General features: G+C 33.4%; 3 protein-coding genes across 4 annotated transcripts in view; 2 read left to right on the top strand and 1 right to left on the bottom strand.

Annotated features, from left to right (window-relative positions):
- The window catches only part of LOC113111382 (zinc finger MIZ domain-containing protein 1-like), a 29,624-nt gene extending 24,861 nt beyond the window's left edge, over nt 1-4,763 (top strand). For both annotated transcript variants that reach the window (XM_026276022.1, XM_026276023.1), the window contains 3 exons: nt 1-131; nt 1,255-1,440; nt 1,600-4,763. The exon at nt 1-131 is cut by the window's left edge and continues 27 nt beyond it. In XM_026276022.1, coding sequence (XP_026131807.1) covers nt 1-131; nt 1,255-1,440; nt 1,600-1,707 — 425 coding nt within the window. In that variant the 3' untranslated portion in view covers nt 1,708-4,763. The remainder of the gene's footprint in view (nt 132-1,254; nt 1,441-1,599) is intronic.
- A 2,606-nt stretch (nt 4,764-7,369) lies between these two features.
- On the top strand, nt 7,370-10,799 carry ppifb (peptidylprolyl isomerase Fb). Its single transcript, XM_026276073.1, has 6 exons — nt 7,370-7,579; nt 8,053-8,083; nt 8,269-8,357; nt 8,898-8,994; nt 10,077-10,152; nt 10,238-10,799. The coding sequence occupies exons 1-6, from the start codon at nt 7,430-7,432 to the stop codon at nt 10,371-10,373; spliced, it is 579 nt and encodes a 192-aa protein (XP_026131858.1). The 5' UTR covers nt 7,370-7,429; the 3' UTR covers nt 10,374-10,799.
- Nucleotides 10,800-10,948: 149 nt separating this feature from the next.
- LOC113111404 (zinc finger CCHC domain-containing protein 24) lies at nt 10,949-21,738 on the bottom strand. Its single transcript, XM_026276068.1, has 4 exons — nt 21,419-21,738; nt 19,013-19,213; nt 13,100-13,264; nt 10,949-12,352 (listed from the first exon to the last, which is right to left on the bottom strand). The coding sequence occupies exons 1-4, from the start codon at nt 21,566-21,568 to the stop codon at nt 12,239-12,241; spliced, it is 630 nt and encodes a 209-aa protein (XP_026131853.1). The 5' UTR covers nt 21,569-21,738; the 3' UTR covers nt 10,949-12,238.
- Between the last annotated feature and the right edge of the window lie 734 nt (nt 21,739-22,472).

Below are 22,472 nucleotides of genomic sequence, written 5' to 3'. Positions count from 1 at the left end.
TTGGTGACTATCCCCATGGCAACGCAGCATCATCATCAACAGTGAGTGAGTTCGTTCAGAGGCCACACCTGTCTTACCCCCCCGCTGACCTCTTGACCTCTGAGAGCCAGACACGCACGCTGCAGGACGCCGTGAGTCTCAGAAATATTTAATCATAATAAAATACTTCCTTTATTGTTGTATTGTTGTTAATCTGAGCTGAGTGACAGATATTATGTACATGATCTTGACCCTTAAGAAACTTTAATTAATGCTGTCACGTAACCAATCTGCTTCAAAGATAAAATTAAATAAATTGATAATTAAAATGTTTAAATAAAAATGTAAAATACAAATAGAAATTGTAAATATAAATAATTGGGAATCATGTAAAATAAATAAATATACACAGTTTTTGTATAAATACTGTTAAGTTTGAATTCTATTTACTTTTAAAGTTTTAGACTTTTATTATTGTAATTCCTTTTTATTGCCTTTTTTATTGTTTTTATTTTTTTATATATATTTGTATATTCTGTCTTACAAAGGATAATTATAATGAAAACTATTTGTTTAGTTAGCTGTTTATATATATATATATAATAACAAACAACTAATTAAGGCAGAATATACAAAAAAAGCTATATATAAAAATATAGCTATAATATTAATATATTTTTTAGTTTATTTTCTTTTTTGTTTAATTATATTAAACTATTGCACTTTTACTGTAGATTCTATCATACTTTTAGCCTTTTTGTATTGTTTTAATCACTTTTATAATTTCTTTTTTAATGTTTGTATATTTTGTCATTCAAATAATAACAATAAAATAGCTTGCATGAATAAATAAAATAACTTTCATTCAGTAATTTTATTTAATTTTAAACTTTAAACTTTACTTATTTGTTTGTTATTTAATGTATATTATTATATGCAAAGCAGAAAACATTGATAACTATATCTGTAACCTGAGAGAAATAGTTTGAATCAGAAAAAAAAGATGTGATAAAACATTGATATCAGCCAATGCCAATATGTATTGCATCCTAAATTATAAATCTTTCAGTTTACTATTTTATCTATTCATCTATTTTATAAATACCACATTATTTTTTATTTTATTTACATTTTTGTTTTGGTACCGACTGAATTAGAAAAAACATTACATTTCTTCTTAATCATATGATGATAGAGTAATTAAAAAAGGTTTATGTCAGATGATAGCGGTGTTGAGGATCCTTAATGTCAGTTCATGCGTGTTTTCTGTCACAGACGCCTCACCCCTTCAACACAGATCAATCCCATAATCCTCTGCAGCACAGTATGCAGCCCCATGCCTGTAGGCCGCCGCCCACCCAGCACAGCTCCGCCCCCAGCGGTCACATGCACCCAGAGATGACCTTTAACCCCTCGTGTGGAGGTCAGAGCAGACCAGACATGCGCGAGGCCTCCTTAGAAGTGAGTTCAGACTGACTCCAGACAATTTTGATTAACATTCATTAATGTTTATAACCTGTTTTAATAAGTAGAAATAGTATAAATAGACTAATAACTGTTTGTATTTTTTAGAGCTGAGAAAAAACAGTTTTGATTGTTTTGCTTGTTCTCCTCCTGCAGCTGCTTCCAGATCTGACGAATCCAGACGATCTTCTGTCATTCCTGGATCCTGCAGAGCTTCCCAGCAGCAGCAATGATGACCTGCTGTCTCTCTTTGAGAATAACTGAGACATCAGACCCGCGACTAGCTGCTCCTTCATACTTGACAAACACAAATGCACTTACCGTCACTTCCTCTTCCTGTACAGACTACAGATTTCAAAGCCAGCCTTGACAGACGGACAGATGCCGACAGTAACCTTATCACTGCATCCAGTACCTTATTTTTATCTCAGAACGACTGAAAGGATTTTGATTGTCGTTTAATGTCAGCAAATGAACGCGAGAAATCTGCAATGAACTGACTGCGTCTTTTTTACCACGTGAATCTAGTCAATATGTGTGCTAGCGTTTTTCTACTCGCTTTGATTTTGATAATAAAAAGAAATCATCCGTCCGCTGTTATACTGTGCTCATGTTACTCCTCCACGTCTAATAAGCTGTTTTTGTTCATCGTTTTAATGTTCAGAAGCGTTTCAGAGGCAATTCTCAAACGTTCAATCGAAGCACAGCTCTTATTCAAAACAAATCACGTTTTTGGGAAACGTAAAGGGAAAAAATAGAAATCATGCTCCCACCGTGCAATTATCTATCTAGTTCACTTCTGTTCATAATGCAGTTGTGTTATTTTTGAGAACTCGTGTAAATATTTGTGAATACATTTGTTTTGATAGGTCACCCATGTTTCTTCTGTCCATGTGTGAAAACAACATGGGCTGCGTTCAGAATGCAATGCTACACTGCATACTATTTCATATATTTGCATTGAATTATATTTACATTAGCGTTCAAAAGTTTGGGGTTTGTAAGGTAGCTGAATGTTTTGAAAGAAGTCTCTCTTCTGCTCACCAAGAAAGCCCAGTTCTGCCATATATAGGAAAATAATCATTATTTTGTAAATCAGAATTCTGAGATGAAATGTCAAAATTATTACATACTTCTAGATAAAACTGCGACATGTCAATTATGAGATAAAAGGTAAAACATTATGACCCTAGTCATATAAAGTTACAATTATCTCTTAATTCCAAGATAATTCTAAGATATAAAGTCGTAATTATGACATCAAACTAAAATGATGGCATTAGTCAAAATTATGAGATAAAAAGTGTAAATTATCTCATAATTCTGGTTTATAATTAATTTGAATTCTTATCTCATAAATCATAATTATGTGATAAAAGGTTAAAATGATGACTTGTAAATTAATAATAGATCTAAGTCATAATTATAAGATCGTAAAAAGTCGTAATTATGATATACTAAATTGAAATTATGGCATAAATCAAAATTATGAGATAAAAAGTCAAAATTATGGCAAACTAAATTGAAATCATGACAAAGTTATAATTATGAGATAAGTTGAACCTGACACTATTTTCTGACATATTGTATAACATAACTGAGATAAGTCAAAATTATGACAGTAAATTGAAATATGTAATTTCCACTCACTACAGTCATAATTATGAGATAATTATTAAAATAATGAGACTACGTTGAAGTTGACAAAAGCTTGAAATTATTAGATAAAAACTATTAAATGTCAATTATGAGATAAAAAATAAAAGATTCATGAATAAAGTCAAAATTATTGAGAAAAAAAAGATGAAATTATGACACTGTAAATTGTAATTAGGAATAAGTCCTAATTATGAGATAAAAAGTCAAAATTATGACATACTAAGTTAAAACTATGACACAATTCAGTTATGAGATAAAAAGTACAAATTATGACCCGAGTCATATAAAGTTTAAAATTATCTCATAATTCTGACTAAAGTCATAATTATAAGATAAAAAGTCATAATTATGACATACTACATTGAAATTATGGCATTAGTCAAAATTATGAGATAAAACGTCAAAACTGGTTAAAACTATGGAATATGTCAATTATGAGATGAAAGGTAAAAATTATGATCTGAGTCTTAAAAAGTCTAAATTATCTCATAATTCTGATTTAGTCATAATTGTGACAGTCTGTCTAATAATTAATCTATGACTTCTTATCTCATAAGTCATAATTATGAGATAAAAGGTTGAAATTATGACGTCGTCAATTGAAAATAAATCTAAGTCATAATTAATAATGACAATGAATTTAGCCAAAAATATGAGATAAAAAGTCAAAATTATGGCATACTAAATTGAAATCATGACAAAGTTATAATTATGAGATAAGTAAGTTAAAATATGCAATTTCCACTCACTACTGTCATAATTATGATATAGATAATTACTTTCAATAATGAGAATACGTCAAAATTGTTGACTTTTTTAATCCGATAATTTCTTACAATGTCCTTACTTTTAAAGTCATTTCGACCAGTTTTCACCTCATAATTATGACAGTAGTTAGTGGAAATTACACCTTTCACACACACACACACACACACACACACACACACACAGACACACATATATATAAATGGTATGTAATTGTGAACGCAGCCTGTGTTACTCATCATGTGTTTCACATCCAGACGGAGCGATGCATAAAATCCTGAAAAACACACTTCCATTCAAGAAAGACCAATAATATATAAAGCTGTTGGAGGCTCCGTTAAGGATATTTCATTGACAGACTTTCATGTTAATATGAGAAATACTGTTAATATGTACAAGTAAATATCTATACATGCTTGTTTATTTGTAGAAAGGGCAGCTGTATGTAAAAGCTAATGGCCATTTTTAATATTTTAATATTATTTTCAGCTCTGTTTTGTTTTTGGTAAATTCTTTTTTATTGTTTTTATCCTTTTAGCGCTTGATCGGATGATCACATCACGTGGCAAAAAATTAAACACATGCAAATAATTTTTTAATACGTGACACAAGTCTTCCCTTTTTTATGAAAGAGATGAATGATTTTAATATCTGATTCTAAATTACTTTTATTTGTGAAGTGATTGAAGCTGCATTATCACATCTCAATCATTTTTCTGTTTGTCGCCATGAAGATAAATGTTTATTGGGACTTGTGAGATTATGGCTGTCATTTTCACACGCTGTGAAGCAGAAATAAAGCATTTCATTGTGATTCTTTGGTCCTATGTATGTGGTTTAATTAATTGATCCTCAACAGACCAAACCTCAATAAACTCCATGCACTTTGACTGATATTTATTGTTATTAAGCTGAATTATTGATTCCATGAGTTTACAAACTGCTCCTGGTGGATAATCATTTACTAACGTTCAGTTCAAATTGCATTTGTGCCCTGAATGACTTAAAAAAGAGATTAATCTTATAACTATGTCTCTATGTGTCATTGTGCATTAATGACAATGTAAACATGGCTGATGATAGTGCCTAAAACTCAAGTTTAATTAAACAAATCTATATATATTTATTATTTTCTTATTATTTTGTTTGTATTTAAAAACAAAAAACTTATTTATCATCTAACTTTTATTTTTGAAATCATGTTACTAATGGTAATAATATTAGGTTATATAAACATATAATTAATGGGATTTTTATTTAATAATTCATGCACCTGAGGGTTTATTTGGTTTTAGTATAAATCATATACTTATAAAATATCTATATTTTATCCTATTTAAATAAATAGCTTCATTGAATGAAGTATTTTTATTTTATATATTTTTTATTAAATTTAATAATTTTTAAATATTAACATTTTTATTGTACTTTTGTTTTATATATGTTACTTAATAATACTAATAATCACATGCATTCAATTATTATTTATGTTTGTACATTAAATTTTTATTATATTTTAATATTTAACATTGTACTTTTATTTTTAAAATCAGGTTACTGTAGCAGGGGTGGTTCTAGGGTGAGTGGAGATCCGGGGCTTAGCCCAGAAAAATCCATGTATGTGACTATTTATTTTATTAAATCAGAAAGATTTACGTTATTTAAAATATACAAAAACAATAAAAACAAATTTAAAACATTTTAAGTATTGAGGAAAATACATTTGCTTTTTGCAAACAAAAATTAAGAATTGCAAAACAAATGAAACAGCGCAAAAGCAATGATTTTGCAATACATTGCGATACCATTTTTCCTTTGCGCTTCACTTTTCTGCACGTCCTTCTGTGTGGCACTCTTTTGACATGGGGGCGGAGTCAAGGGACGGGGGCGTGTACAACATGCCTCCATGGAAGTGACGTCATCGGCCCGAGACGCAGCTCACTGATCCAGGTCCTGTCATGATGAGCAGAGACTTTCGAGTGGATCGTTTATTTTTATTCAGTACCATTAAAACATTCATGTTTTCGTTTTATTTACTTTATTAACAAATGTATGTGTATTAGCAGCGTTTGCTCAAGTTAAAAAAGTTGTTAACATGAAAATCTGCTGTTTATTTCTCTCCATGTGCACACTTTTATAGCATTATGTGTATTGGGATCGCAAATCATTTGAGTCAGTTCGGGAGTTCGTAGCGGGTTCGCGAATCATTTGAGTCAGTTCGGGAGTTCGTAGTGGGATCGCGAATCATTTGAGTCAATTTGGGGATGGCGAATCATTTGAGTCAGTTCGGGAGTTCGTAGCGGGTTCCCGAATCATTTGAGTCAGTTCGGGAGTTCGTAGCGGGTTCCCGAATCATTTGAGTCAGTTCGGGAGTTCGTAGAGGGATCGCGAATCATTTGAGTCAATTTGGGGATCGCGAATCATTTGAGTCAATTTGGGGATCGCGAATCATTTGAATTAGTTCGGGAGTTCGTAGCGGGACTGCGAACCATTTGAGTCAATTTGGGGATCGCGAATCATTTGAGTCAATTTGGGGATCGCGAATCATTTGAGTCAGTTCGGGAGTTCGTAGCGGGATCGCGAATCATTTGAGTCAATTTGGGGATCGCGAATCATTTGAGTCAATTTGGGGATCGCGAATCATTTGAGTCAGTTCGGGAGTTCGTAGCGGGATCGCGAATCATTTGAGTCAGTTTGTGGTTCGCAAATCATAGCTGTAAATGGATAGGCATTTTTAACTAATTTAGTATATTTATAATTATGTTTTCCACGCTTGTTTAGGTGTGAAATGTGAACTCATATTTTTTTGTTTTAATGATGTGCCTTTTAACAGTATCAAGTATATTAAAAAACTAAACAAATCGTGTCTAAAAAGTGCATGCATCTAGGCTAATGTAAAGTTACATGATGAAGTCATACTAGTGCACGTGTGCATTTTGAGTGCGTTCTTTCACTGCATTATTCGGTGTATTCAAATGCATTTATGAATGCATGTGAATGATCACAAAATTCAAGATATGAACCCTTTGTGCCAAAAGGGTTCTTTCTTGTCATTATAGAACCTTTCTAGCATAAAAGGTTCTTTGGAGTTGAGTAAAGAACCCTATGGTTCTATATAGAACCCCAATGATCCCTTTCTTCTAACAGTTTGTTGTCATATTAGGTTATATAAACATTATTTATGTGTATTTTTTATTTAATAATTCATGCGTCCTGAGGGTTTATTTGAATCTAGTAGTCAAACTTATATACATTTCTTGATTTTTATGTTTTTTATAATAATACAAATAGCTACAATTTATGACTTTTTTTCTTTTATTTTACATATTTTAGTTGCATTTTATATTTTACACATTTTAATTAAATTAAATATATTTTTTTAATTATTAAAAAACTTTTGTATTTATATAAAGTATATATCATATATGTTTATAATCTATTTATATTAATTGACATTAATTAGTTATTATGTTTATGAATCAACATGTGACTGACGCGCGCGCGTGCTTCCGCTTCAGCTCTTCCTGTGTGTAACAGCGCGGAGTCGCAGACCGCAGTCAGCATGTTATTCATCAGTAACAGGGTTAAACTGTGTTCGCTGGCGTTCACCGCCGCGCGCATGTACGCTACCGGAGCTCAAGCCAACAACAACCCGGTGGTGTTCTTCGACATCGCGGCGGATAACGAACCTCTCGGTAGAGTCACCTTCGAAGTGAGTGCGAGAGAAGTTACGAACTCTACTACGAGGAAGGCTCGGCTCGGCTCATGAATATTAATGACGCACCGAGACGTTCACGAGAGTTAGTCTTTCTGATTGGCTGAAAACGCTGGACGGATGTCAGTTGGCGAATCAACGAATACGAGGAGGTTTTATGAATATTAATTAGAATGCGTGACTGTACGCTCCACGAGGTTTATAAAGTAACGGCACCTTGACCTAATTAATATTCATAAGCTCAGCCTTCGCCATGGTAGAATATTTATAACCTGTTAATAATGATCCAAAATACTTTACTTTATAATACTTTATTGCGTAAATCAACGTTTCTAAAATATATGTATTATTTAGATGTTCAAGTTAATGTTACAGCAGTTTCTATGCGTATTTATTTCGAAGTGTGATTATTTTACAATATTTTTAAGTGATTCTCATTCATGAGCTTTAATTCTCTTCCTGAACTCCAGTTGAATGCGGATGTTGTGCCCAAAACAGCAGGTAAAGTGCTTGAAAACAGTTAATATTCAGTACATTGTATTGTTTTTTGTGTGTTGTGCAGGAGTATGTGTGTGTTGTAGAGGACACTGGGTCAACCTTGAGTTGTTCTGAATGTGCTTTATTAATAAAAATGAAGGTATTCCTCAGCCACAGGTGTTTTATGTGATCTTCTGTGTGTTTTCTAGAGAACTTCCGAGCTCTGTGCACCGGTGAGCACGGATTCGGATACAAAGGCTCGATCTTCCACCGAGTGATCCCACAGTTCATGTGTCAGGTGACCAGATCAGATCAAGATCTCACACGCCTGCATGAGGCTTGGCTTTCCATTAAAGCTGTTTCACAGAAACGCAGATGAATAATGCTCATTTAGGTCAAACCCAGACAGCTACTCACCTGCATGTTCGGTGTTATGCTTAATGTGATATTAAATATGGCATTTCAAACATTTACAGCATGTGCTACCACTTAAATGCTTATTTTCCCCACAGATCTACAACATGCATATTTTGGCATAATTGATAGACTTTATATTTGTAATTTTTTGAATTGCACGAATGTCAAATGTGCTTTGAAATGGTGAATCCTGAGCAAATGTAACCAGTTGCATTATGTTCACATTAAAAAAATCCCTTTAATGATCAATCATGTGAATGAAACGCTCTTTCCCTTGATGTCTTTACAGCAGAACCCTGTTAATCCCGCACGACTAATTGCACATCTAATGACTAATTGTTTCATACTCCAGATTTTAAGCCTCTAATGTGTTTTGCATTTGTGATTCAGTGAAACAAACATGTATTTGTGTTTCTCTCAGGGGGGAGACTTTACGAATCACAATGGGACTGGAGGAAAGTCCATCTACGGTCCAAGGTTTCCAGATGAGAACTTCAGACTGAAACACACAGGACCAGGTGAAACACTCTGACATGTGTTTGCTTGCTTCATCAGATGCTGTCAGCGTCGTTCTGTAATCTATGAATGTCTTCATGTGTTCCTGGTGAATGTCAGTGAGTTTAGTTCACTGTACAAAGATCATTCAGGCTTTCTGTAGGAACATGTGGACGCCTCTAGAGGGCGCTATAAGAGCAAGTGTTAGTGCTTTGATTTATTGAAATGAAGCTAAAATAAATCTCATATATATATATGTGTGTGTGTGTGTGTGTGTGTGTGTGTGTGTGTTGGTTTGACAACTAACTGAAAAGTTCTAAAATTGCCAAAACTGAAACCCTATCGAATAAAATAATTTATAATGTATAATAATTTAACTTACAGATGAATATTTAAAATTAACAACAAAATTACTAAAACTTAAAAAAAAAAAATTAAAGCAAGTTACATTCATATTAAAACTGAAACTGAAATTAAAATAAAGCTAAATTTAATAAATATAATAAAAATTACAAAAGCACATCAAAATGATAAAAAAACAGAAAAGTATAAAAAAAAAAAATTAAAGCAAGTTACATTAATGTTAAAAGTAAAACTGAAATAAAAATAAAGCAAAATAGGAATATATTTAAAAATATTAGAAGCACAACAAAATTACTAAAACTTAAACTAAATTGTAAAACAACGCTAAATGGAAATATATATAAAAATGACAAAAGCACAACAAAATGACTAAAACTAAATGTGTGTGTGTATATATTAATATATTTTCAAACAACAATTTTGATCTTAAAATAATAATATACATTAATATTATTTAAACTACAAAAATTACACTTATTTTTACTTACTACTGTTTTAAAGCATTTTTTAATAATTATAATTGCTTTCATTTTTATAATTATAATAAAAAAATGTTATTATGATCTTTTTTGTGATGTCAATATTGTATATGTAATAATATGTGTTTGTATGCAAATTTACTGTTACATTTAGTCATTTAGCAAATGCTTTTATCTAAAGCGCCTTACAGATGTGCATTAAAATCAGCATCAGCCGTTAAAACACAGATGAGCTCCTCCTGACGTGTTCTTGTGTGTCTCAGGTATCCTGTCGATGGCTAACGCCGGACCCAACACCAACGGATCGCAGTTCTTCATATGCACCGCCAAAACAGAGTGGTACGGAAACCGTTTTCATGAATCCGCTTCTATGCTTTGAATATGAATGAGCGAGCGAGTGTGTGTGTGTGCGCGTGTTTTCCAGGCTGGACGGGCGACACGTGGTGTTCGGCAGCGTTAAAGACGGGATGGATGTGGTGAGGAAGGTGGAGGCGCTCGGCTCTCGCTCGGGAAGAACCGCGAAGAGAATCAGCATTAGTGACTGCGGCGTACTCGAGTAGAGTCCGTGTCGCTTCTACTGTCCTGCTGCTGATGCATTCAGAGCCTCGAGCTACACAATGTGAAACATAGACACTTTCGGATTTAAAGAATACTCTTTATTTACTGCAAAGCTGTGTGATGTTCAGAAATGTCAATGTTGTACACTTAAAGATGTTCTTTCCCATATACCAGCAATTCATAGTGACCAAAAAACAGCAGAAAAGCACATGTGCATTATATTCAGTTTTCAAAAGTCATGCAATTTTAAAGCTGCGGTCACTATGAAATGTTTTTGTGCTAAAAAAATAATTAATCTTATCATATCATCACATCACGTCTTAGTCACGTCTGACCAGATCTTTGGTTCTCATGCATGAATTATGGCCAGTGTGCTATCACCAGTGTTCATCACCTGACTTTGATTAATAAAGCCGAGAGCAATAAGAGGTGATGTTTTAGTGCTTTATTTGTATTTACAGGTTGATGAGAGCGTATAAGGCATATTTCTGCTTCAGAGGTTATTAATGACACGTTGCCTTCAGCAAGCAGAAATATTTCACAGTCTGAGTCACAAACTTAGGGTTTGCGTTTAAAAATTGAAAATAAGTGAACAAAACACACACATGCAAAGAGAAGAAGTAACGGTCCTAGTACTGAGCCTTGAGGTACTCCAGACTGCACTTGTGATCGATATGATACCTCTTCTTCAATTGATGGCGGTCATATGCCATACGAGCAGAAATATTTCATATTTACAAACTTACAAATTGGGTTTGCATGTAAATGTTAAGTGAACAAAACACACATGCACAGTTGAGAGATATTTAAAAACACTAAAACAGTTTTTTTTTTTGTCATTTGATTGTTTTATCCATTCAGACGAGTGTTATTTTTTCAGATTGCTTTTGAGGCCACTGAGTATGAGATATTAAAAAACATTTTTCAAAAATACAGGCACAGATTTAATTCTGAATAAACAAGCATCACATCAAATAAGTAAAGCTACAGTAATAATACTGTTAATGTTCTGATCTCTGTTGCTGTCACTATTATTGTTCCTATATTTACCCAAATACACAAATATCTTTGTGATGAACAGGCACTCGAGTGATGTGACATAAAATCACACAATATGCAAAAAGAGAAAACAAGAGCTATCAAAGTTTTCAAAGAAATTCCTGTTCTGTTTTCATAACCATCATATATGAAAAAAAATGCAAATCATAACATTTAATAATAATATGGGGTGTATATTAAATCCAAAAAAAAAAAAAATCTTCATTTTTTTCTTATCAAAATGTTTTAATAACAACATTATTTTAAGTAATCATCACTTTATTTTCCATCCTGTAAGTCTTTTCCAAAATCACTTCAGCTTCACAAAAAATTCCACTTCCTTCATGACATCAGCCTACAGGAAGTGACATCATTTTGGAGGGAACTCTGACTATTAGTGAATTCTGTGTCGATCTCTAACTCAGTGATTAACATCAGATCTTTGAATATCATTAAATATCCAGTATTTACGGGTTCTGAAGAACAGGAAAGAAGTCCTGCCAATAAATTATTGCCTGATATCAAATATTAGTACTTGCACCATTAAGCAAATCTGAATGGTGTATTAAAAGCTGCTAAAATTAGGATCAACTTAAATTTAATTTCTATATTTAAAGCTTTCATAAGACATCAGCAGTGAGTTGTGACTTAATGATAATTACCACGGAGAACAATTTCAAAATAATTGAGATAATATTTGTTTGTCTGTGGTGCGCCGTTAACGTTAACAACCTCAAATGCATATTCAAAAAGTCATTTTCTGTGGTTATTAACCTGCAAACTCATATTCAATCAGTGAGGAATCAGCTGGCGTGACGGGGGTCAGAGGTCACTGGATGCGACGGCAGTAGGATCCGAGCACCTTACACTTCTCACACAGATGCTGAGGATGTTCTTTGCTCTGGTCCGATACGTCCAGACCGTCGGGTTTCTCCAGAGGACGCTGACAATCACAAGAAAGGGTTTATCAGGGCAAAAGAAAAAATGACAATACAGAAGAACATGTGGTGGACACTAAAGGAAAAAGAGAAGTCCAAAGCATTGAAGAGAGCTTCATCAGGTGTTTTCTACCAGCTTCAGAACTTAATAAGTAGCTTTATCTTGAGCCAAAACAGCACTGTTACATCTACAAGTGAAGAACTGGCTCTGGAGTTAATAACTAACAGATGCTTTCCAGTCAGTTTAGATGTTCTTCTGCAGCTCGTTTTGTAAAGATGTTTCAAGAAAGCGAACAGAAACCATCCAAACATTCACCCAGAAGCCCTCAGGGTTCCTGAGTCACCAGCAGATGTGCTTAGGTTTATACGGACGAGACAAAAACAAAGCTCAGAAATCAGCGACGTTGTCTTGTTTCCCAGTAAAACATCCTTAAAGCAAGAAACATTCAGTTGCACAAGCAGAAATTTTTGGTTAGATTTACACTTTCAATCATTTGCAGGTTTTTATTTAATTGTTCAATCTAAAGTATCTTCTTCTTTTCAAGCCAGGGTTGGTATAATTAAGTAAAAATAAACTTCAAACTAAATAAATTACACTAAACAGTATAAGTAAAACATTAAAGTAAAAAAACGAAAAATTCAATCTCATTTGAAACACTAACACAAACAATAACAGTATATCAGTGAGACTAAAATGGGAGTGTGTGTAACGACGTTGAGATATTGAGTGTTTTCCTCCAGTATTTCTTCACCTGTTTGTGAGGATAGACATTGATGTGGCACTTGATGCACTCCTGACCCATATTCGCCCAAGAGTTTCCACTCATCCACTTCCTCTTGCACTTGGGACACTTGTACTCACCAAAACACCTCTTCTTTCCCTGATACGGCGTCAGACCCTCTCCTTTAGGACGAGCCTGCCCAGAAAACCACTGTTAGATGCAAAAAATCAGACTAATATTCAAAATACATGGGTCAACCAGACTTATTCATTTTTTTAAAATACTTTAATTCGGTTAAGATGCATTAAATTGATTAAAAGGGACAGTAATAACATTTCTTATGATGCATAAGACTGTTCTTTTGATCTTTCTATTAATCTGTGAATCCTGAAAAATAAAATTCATCACAGTTTCCACAAAAATATAGTGCAGCGCAACTGAAGAAGTAACGGTCCTAGTACTGAGCCTTGAGGTACTCCAGACTGCAATTGTGATCGATATGATACCTCTTCACTCACTGCTACGAATTGATGGTGGTCATATGCCATACAAGCAGAAATATTTCATAGTTACAAACTTACAAATTGGGTTTGCATTTAAAATTTTTAAATGTTAAGTGAACAAAACACACATACACAGTTGAGAGATATTTAAAAACACTAAAACAGTTTTTTTTTTAACATTTGATTGTTTTATCAATTCAATCCAGAAAGTGTTATTTTTTCAGATAGCTTTTGAGGCCACTGAATATGAGATAAAGAATTGTTTTACTGTTGATGTTCTGATCTCTATTGCTGTCACTATTATTTTTCCTATATTTACCCAAATACACAAATATCTTTGTAATGAACAGGCACTCGAGTGATGTGACATAAAATCACACAATATGCGAAACGCAGAAAACAAGCGCTATCAAAGTTTTCATAACAGCATCCTATTGTAAGAATAATTTTTAAACCATATGGCTTATACAGCATCAAAATCAGAGATATTTCATAGATATTAATGCATTTCATATGCAGATGGCTGATCAGGTTATTCCTGTTCTGTTCTCATAACCATCATATATATATATATATATTAAAAAAATGCAAATCATAACAGTTTCCATAAAGTAACGAAAAAGTAACGGCCCTAGTACTGAGCCTTGAGGTATTCCCTACTGTACTTGTGATCGATATGATACCTCTTCATTCACTGCTACGAATTGATGGCAGTCATATAAGTACGATTTAAACCATGCTAATGCACTTCAGTTAAGGCCAACAAAGTGTTCAAGTCTATGCAAAAAAAGCTGTGGTCAATAGTGTCGAACGCAGCACTAAGATCCAATAAAACTAATAGAGAGATACACCCACGATCAGATGATAAGAGGAGGTAATTTGTAATTCCAAGGAGAGCAGTCTCAGTACTATGATACGGTCTAAATCCTGACTGGAAACCCTCACATATACCATTTTTCTCTAAGAAGGAATATAATTTGTAAGGATATTACCTTTTCTAGTATCTTGGACAGAAAAGGGAGATTCGAGATTGGTCTATAATAAACTAGTTCTTTGGGTTCAAGCTGTGGTTTTTTTATGAGAGGCTTAATAACAGCCAGTTTGAAGGTTTTGGAGACATATCCTAATGACAATGAGGAATTAATAATAGTCAGAAGAGGATCTATGACTTCTGGAAGCATTTCTTTTAGGAGCTTAGATGGTATAGGGTCTAACATACATGTTGTTGGTTGAGATGATTTAACACGTTTATACAATTCTTCCTGTCCTATACTGGACAAACTCTCTTCTTCTCCAATCATTTTTCTCTTTCAGGTCTGTTTCAGATTTACTTCACAGATGTATTTGGATGAAGCTTCTTAACCGAATGTTAACTGTCTTTTCTGCGGTTATTAGGGGTGTTTGTTCAGGATGAGTGTGTCTGCGGTTGGCTCAGGATCAATGAGAATTCAGAAATCATTCATGATTTTAATTGTTCCAGACCCGGTGTTGTCCAGAGCTCTGATTTGCCCCTCGGTGTTGGACGGGTTCGGGCCTGTGTGGGTATGATTATGATTATGATTACTTGCATTGCTCTGCTTTAATCAGACACATCTGATCCTTCACATCTGCTTCACAACAACTTTTCAGAAACACCTTTTCTTAAACAACCAATTGTGAACGGGTGATTGTGGAATTAACTATATATGACAGCAATGCAGTGCAATTTATTATTTATTTTGGATATAATTTTTGTCATACTTAAATTTTTCAGTTTAACTTTAGTTTTAACTTAAGTTTTAGTGTCATTTTTAATACTTTGTTTTTATTGTCTAGCTTATTTTTACATTTTAGGTTTATTTTGTTTATTTTGATATTTCATTTTTGAAATGCATTCTTTGCTAGATGAAATAAAATAAATAAAACTGTATACATACATACATATATATATATATATAATTTTTTTTTCAGTTAATAATTCTTTTATTTAAAGTAATGCCCAGATTTGTAATTTTATACTCAACCTAACTCAAACACATAAACCCATAACACATACACAACAACAACAAAAAAGTTTTTTAAAGTTTATATAAAATGTTTTACTATCTGTGCAAATTTATTTTCGCCACTGAGTAAAAAGTAGTAATTGCAACTTTTATTTTTTCTCAAAATGACTTTTTTTTTCTTTCTTGGCATTCTAAGAAAAAAGTCCAAATATAAACCTGCAATCACACATACGGTTCATTTTTTTTACCATGGTAGAAACAAAAAAGTCAGAATGGCAAGATATGATCTCAGAATTCTGGGAAAAAAAAGACAGAATTCCGAAATATAAACTTGAGATTGCAAGAAAAAAAGTTGCAAACAAAGTAGTTTTACTAAAGACTTTTTGTGAGGCAGCAGCTAAGAGAAGCTAAAAATCAAATAGCTTTTTTACAGCACAGATCATGGGCTCTCAGAGTTTATTCTCTGTGTCCCTCGGGGCCGCTGAGGGGCCCCTGTAACCCTCTATATGATGAATACTTTAGAGGAGACGTCATCGTCATCATCATCATCATCGAGTCCAGCTGCAGCAGGAAATGTGAGTCAAACACACACACACACACACACACACACACACACACACACACCCTTCAGCCGAAGCCTGTTTTCATTGGCTGAATTTTTTTTTACATTTTATAAATGTCCATATAGTTTTCTTAAATTAATTTTATTTGCATTATTTATTGTATTACTTGTTTTTATATTTAGTTGTATTTTTATATTCACTTCTTTATATTATTTTATTACTTATTCCATTCTTTTTTTTTTATGAGGTAAAAATAAAATATATAGGTTTAAGTTTCAGTCAACAAAAATGCATTTTATGGTTTTAATTGTAATTTCCACCGTTCCAGTCGTAAAGGTTCATATCACATGACCTGTGCGTGCATCTGTCTAATTTGACGATCTTCTACCAAGTGACAGATGATTTAACATCAAATTCCCTTTGGTTTTAATTGGATGCACTGTCTGTGACATCAACAACAAAGTACATTAATCAAACTACCCTCACAGATTGCAAATGTTTAAAAACCACCCCGCACAACCATATGGCAAATACTTATGTTTTGCATGAGCAAGATTTATTCTCTTAGGCAACTTTTGAACTGATACTATGTTTTTATAAGTACAGTACTGTAGGTGTGGCACACACTGCATGAGCTTAAAATGTCCCATAATGCATCTTAAATGTGTTGCAGTGCACTCTGGGAGTGGCTCCTGATGAAAATCGGACACAGTGCCTGTAATTCAGAGCCATATGTTTAAGTGTGAGTTTAAGATTTCCCAACAGCCCTTTTCAGACCCCATCAAATCCAGTCCACGCCTCTCATTAAAGACACAGAGGAACATGAACATGCTGTTTGACACGAGAGAGTTGAACTTTACTGAGCTACACTCACAACGACCTGTAATTCAGAGAAAGTGCACTTAGTAAAGAAGGATTTTTATACTTTTATTCCCTTATAAAACAAAAATATAGTGCAGTATATTGTAAAATATCATGTAATATATTAAGCATACAGTATATTCTTATATATGGGATTTAATATTTATTTTTTCCAATATATTGCAATATATTGAAAGCGGCAATCATTTGTATATTTTGCAATATATTATATAATAAATTCAATTATTCAATGTATTCAAATATATAATATATTAGAAAATAAAAAGGAAAAATAATATATTACAATTTATCACAATATATTTTAAAAAATATATTGGTAAATATATTTTCCTTTCGTAAGGGTTCATCAAGACATTTATAATGTTATAAAATATTTTTATTTCAAATAAATGCTGTTATTTTGAGCTGTCTTTTACTCAAATAATTCTTAAGAATTAAATGCATCAGAGTTTCTAGAAACATATTGTGCAGCACAATTGTTTTTAACATTGATGATAATCAGAAATGTTTCTTGAGCAGTAAATCTTCATATTATTCTGATTTCTGAAGATCATGTGACACTGAAGACTGGAGGAATGATGCTGAAAATACAGCGGAGCATCACAGAAATAAATTACACTTTAACACAGATTCACACAGAAAACAGCTGTTTTACATTAGAATACTTTTTCACAATATTACTGTTTTTATTGTATTTTTGATTAAGTAAATGCATCCTCTGTGAGTCTTCTTTTGTAAACATAAAAAATAAAAATAAAACGTTCCAACTACAAACTTTTAAACTTTGCTGTGTTCTTCAATTACAGTTTTTAAACCTTTAATATCTCCAAAATCCTGTTTTTTCACAACCAACACTTTCTCTACATGCAATAAATTAAATCTACGCACCTCTCTGATGGAAGTGAACCAAACTAACAAGAACGCCGAAGTGTGAGTGCATGCATTATATTTGGAGTCAGATTTTATACACATTATATTTATATGCTCTTAAACATTGCTGTTTATACAGTTGCATTGCAGATGCTTCTCCAGATGTTCACTGATGGACTGGAGTGCTGTGGATTATTGTGATGTTTTTATCAGACTCTCATTCTGACGGCACCCATTCACTACAAAGCATCCATTGATGAGACACTGATGCAATGCTACATTTCTACAAACCTGATGAAGAAACAAACTCATCCTAAACTTGGATAGACCTGAGGATGAGCACATTTTCAGAAAATGTTCAGTTTGCTAGTATGTTGCTAGGTGGTTGCTTACTAGCTCCAGTCAACAGAACCCACTTAAAAGTCTCATATTCTGGTCTCTAGATTTGGTTACACCCAGAAGTTTAACGGCTGTTCAGATGCTTTTATGAGATCAGTTCAACTTCATGCTTCAATCTGCCAGAAACATACCTCACACACGTAAACGGACACAGATGCATTTCCCATTCAACACCCTTAACATGCATTCTTGCCTCAAGTTTAACGTTAGATACTATTTTTTTTTTCTAGCTTGCTCACTAAACCTTTCAGTCTGCTGCTTTACTTTTGAAAGTAAGAAAGTATTATGATTTAGTTTTATAACTGAGCTTGTGTAGCTAGACGTTCATGTACTTGTGTGAAGAACGTTTCTAATTGAATTTTGAGGATCAGTTTCACGATTACCTGCAGAAACAACAGATGTCTTCAGCTCTTTAAACGTCTTTAGGTATATTTGATCACTTTGAGGAAAGAAGATACTGGTTTATAGGATTAACGCTAAAATATAACACACTGGGACAGGTCAGACTCATTACTTTAACCAGGAGCAGATTTGTGCCAGTTTTATATTCAGGGTCCAAAACCAACTCTTGAAAAGTAAAATTGGGGAGTTAATAAAAAGTTACATAGTTACAACTACAACTGCTGATTTAAACCTCAAACTATCCCAATCAGAGATGAAAACAGACCGTCTGGTAAAACAAAAAAAGAGACGATTCTGTTATAGTGACACACACACACACACACACACACACACGTTTACCTGCGGACAGTCTTTGATGTAGTGGCCTTTATTGAAGCACAGGTGGCACAGATAGTTGGGCGGAGGTTTCTTGCAGGGCTTTCTGGGGTCAGAGGTCAGCGAGAGGTCAGAAAAGCTGTCCGTCAGTAAACTCAGGCCCTTGACGATGTTGTTTAACGAGCTGTAGGGAGACGAGCCCGTATATAAGTGGCTACACAGAGTCTGAAAAGAAAACGAAATGCATTAAACCTTTATGAAAAATTCTATGTATTATAAAAGCATTACCATATTTAAAATCTATATGAAATATAATATTTGGTTACAAAGTCATGGGTTTGATTTCCAGGGTATGCATGAACTGATACAAAGTATACCTTGAATCAGTGTTTTTTTGTACCATTTATTTAATATTTTAGTTTTTGTTAATATTCTGAATAAGATTTTTAAGAATATAATAAGTATTGTCATATATCATGAAATATAATGGGTTTGCATGAACTGACAAACAAATACACCTTTTTTATGTTATAATTTTGAAATATTTTCTTTTTATATTTTCTTTTTTCACTTTAATCTTAATATTGTATCAGTTTTGGTTATTTTCATACTTCAAGTTAAACTAAACAACAATGAGAAATTTGTCTGGAAACTAGCTAGCTTTAAGTAAAATAAGTTAGCTTTTTTATATTTTATGTTATTTCAGTAACTGTTTATTTTATTTCAAGAAACATGCCTTTACTGTGTACATTTTCTGAAGTACGTGTCAGAATGCTGTAAAGTCACTGTATGTTATGTATAAAAATAAGAGCATAAAACTTTATAAATATCACTCTCAGTATCAGACAGTTGTTTGTTGATAATAAAAATCTGTCACAAAAATCTTCCTTTAAACTGCCAGTGATTCCGTTTGTGCACACTTCTGTTTTTAATAGTTTATAATTGTTTTGTGTGGTCTGATTTTCTTTCTGCAGATGATCTGTGTGAGAGAGAATGCTCTTTGCCACATGATTCTCTGAACCCTTTTCCTCATTCTCATGAGATTGTCCACGCTGTTCAGAATGAAATATTAGCCAACTGCTTATATATTGAGCAATATATACTGTATGCTAATAACAACATTAATAGCATGCGGTATGCAATGACAAACATTTAAAAGTATACTTGCATTATATGCAACAGCATTTGCATTCATCATATCCCATATCTCAGAAATGAAATCAACCTCTTGTTCAACCTCCACATCATTTAGTCACTTGTGCACATCAGTTGTGATTGCTTTGGTACCTTCATGCAAATGATTATGTACATTTATCAGCGGTTTCCAACATTATCAGTTGCTAATGTCATGTTGCTAAAAATGTATTTCATAGTTCTCTGTGCAATAGTCTTACCCTCAAAACATCTAGTCTTTAGTTCACTGTATAAGTCATTAAATACCAAATGGTTGATCTCGTTGTCAAAAACTGTCAAGCATATTTTCTACACATTTCTATCAGACCGTTTGTAAATTTTCCATGAATCGTGGAGGTGAATCTTGACTCTCACTAATGAAGAGAATGTAGATCAACCAATATTAAACCAGTTCTCTGAAAATAGATGCATCTCATGAACCTTCAATAGGAAAGCATATAGACAGAGGACAACACAAGAGAGTCTGACAAAGGAAGAACATCCAGGAAATGATCAGCTGAGAGGAAGAAGAAGAGTAAGGATGCTTGGTGGAAGGGTGCAAAGACAAAACAGAGGACATAAGCACATTTCAGATGAAATAATCATGGCTTTCATTGCGGTGAGTTTCCTGTGTTTGCCTAAGTTTGTATTTTCATCTTTGTACCCATATTTATTTGTCTTTTCTGTATCACAATGACAGTGTGCTGTGAATCTCATCCAGTCTCTTTCAATCAATACTCCACATACAGTGTGTAAATGTGTACAGAAGAAGTGCGTTTCAATACAGTACCTGCCATCCAAATGGTTGCAATCTAATAATGCTAACAGAGTTATACTGACAACAAGACTAAGCATTTACACGGTGAATGTGAGGACTTTACATTCTGATGGCACTCGTATATTCATTGACATAAATAATTACTTTTGAGAGATGAACTAAAGCTTTTGCAGGTAATCCATTGTGTGGTGCTGTTTGTATGAATTGTTTGGAGAAATGCACATACTTCTTTGCAAATATTATGGATGATTCGAGAAAAGTGACTGTGAAAAAGTGAAAAACTGTAATATGTACGAGACACACACACACAGATTATAGTTACAGTATGTAGGCCTAACCCATGTTTTTACAATATATTCATAGTTATCAATAAATAAAAAATAAATGACTTTTACAAATCACTGAGTAGTTTACATGTTATTTCTAGATTAGTTCTAGAGAGATATGTAGCGTCAGTGAGGCTGTGGTGACGTCATCACCTCCGTGCGCTCGTGAGTGAAGCTGCTGATGATGCTGGAGCTGAAGTGTGTGTCCAGATCCTCCTTTGGCTTGTAGTTCCCATCAGGCTCAGCGTTTCTCTCAGACTCCTGCAGCGACAGATGAACCCAGTTGAAGAGTTCCAGACTCATCTTCCTTATGGATCAGTCCAGCTCAGAATAAAAAGATGGTGTTTGTCGATGTGTGTCAGCAGGCTCTGGCTCTGTTTAAAACGTTGTTTCTCAATGAGCAGACAGTACAGCTCGTGCAGATCTCTGAGGAGGAAAGTTAGAGGAGAAAGTCCTGCTGTGCTCGAGGGTTGGCTCATGTATATTCATGAGCTGCGGCGTCGCCATTGGAAGGTTACCATGAAACGTCACCATAATGTAATTAACATTCAAAAACACGCACTTCCCCGTTTCGAGGATTCTATACTTAATATTCATGAGCTGAGACTTTTTTTTACGTCACGGATATCATTCAAAACCCCTCCATTCGTGATTTACTGAAATTATTTTTTTTTGTAACAATTCAACTTTTCTACGTTATTGTTTGTGTATAAAGCGTGTAACGCAAGACTTATTAGAGTAAATAACATATTTATAATAAATTATTTTAATACAATGTAAATTTATATTTAAAATGAACAAGTGTCTCTCTTTTTTATAAAATATAAATCAGACACCCAAACCAGTTTTTGTACTCAGTTAAAACTTATTACAATAAAGTTTTACATCCAGATACAAAAACTATAGGCTACTATGGTTAATATATGCTCGTAATAATCATAATACATTGCGTTGCATTACATTATTTAATTATATATCAGTCACAAATTGACTAAACTTTAAATTTAACTTTAATTTTTCTAAATTCCTGAGAACTGCTATTCTGCATGTTTATTTTCCTATTTAAGTGACCTTTTGAATCCCGTGCTGTTCTATTGTTTGTGTCAGACTTATGGAACACATTTTGTGACTTAATTTGATTAAATCTGACTCAATGTGATCGGATGCAGATTCTGCCCTCTGGTGTTCATGCCAATCTATTACATCT

Source organism: Carassius auratus, chromosome 12 (genome assembly GCF_003368295.1).
Source record: "Carassius auratus strain Wakin chromosome 12, ASM336829v1, whole genome shotgun sequence".
NCBI classification, from domain to species: domain Eukaryota; kingdom Metazoa; phylum Chordata; class Actinopteri; order Cypriniformes; family Cyprinidae; genus Carassius; species Carassius auratus.
Note: the sequence above shows the minus strand (reverse complement) of the source record. Positions and strands in the feature narration are given on the sequence as shown.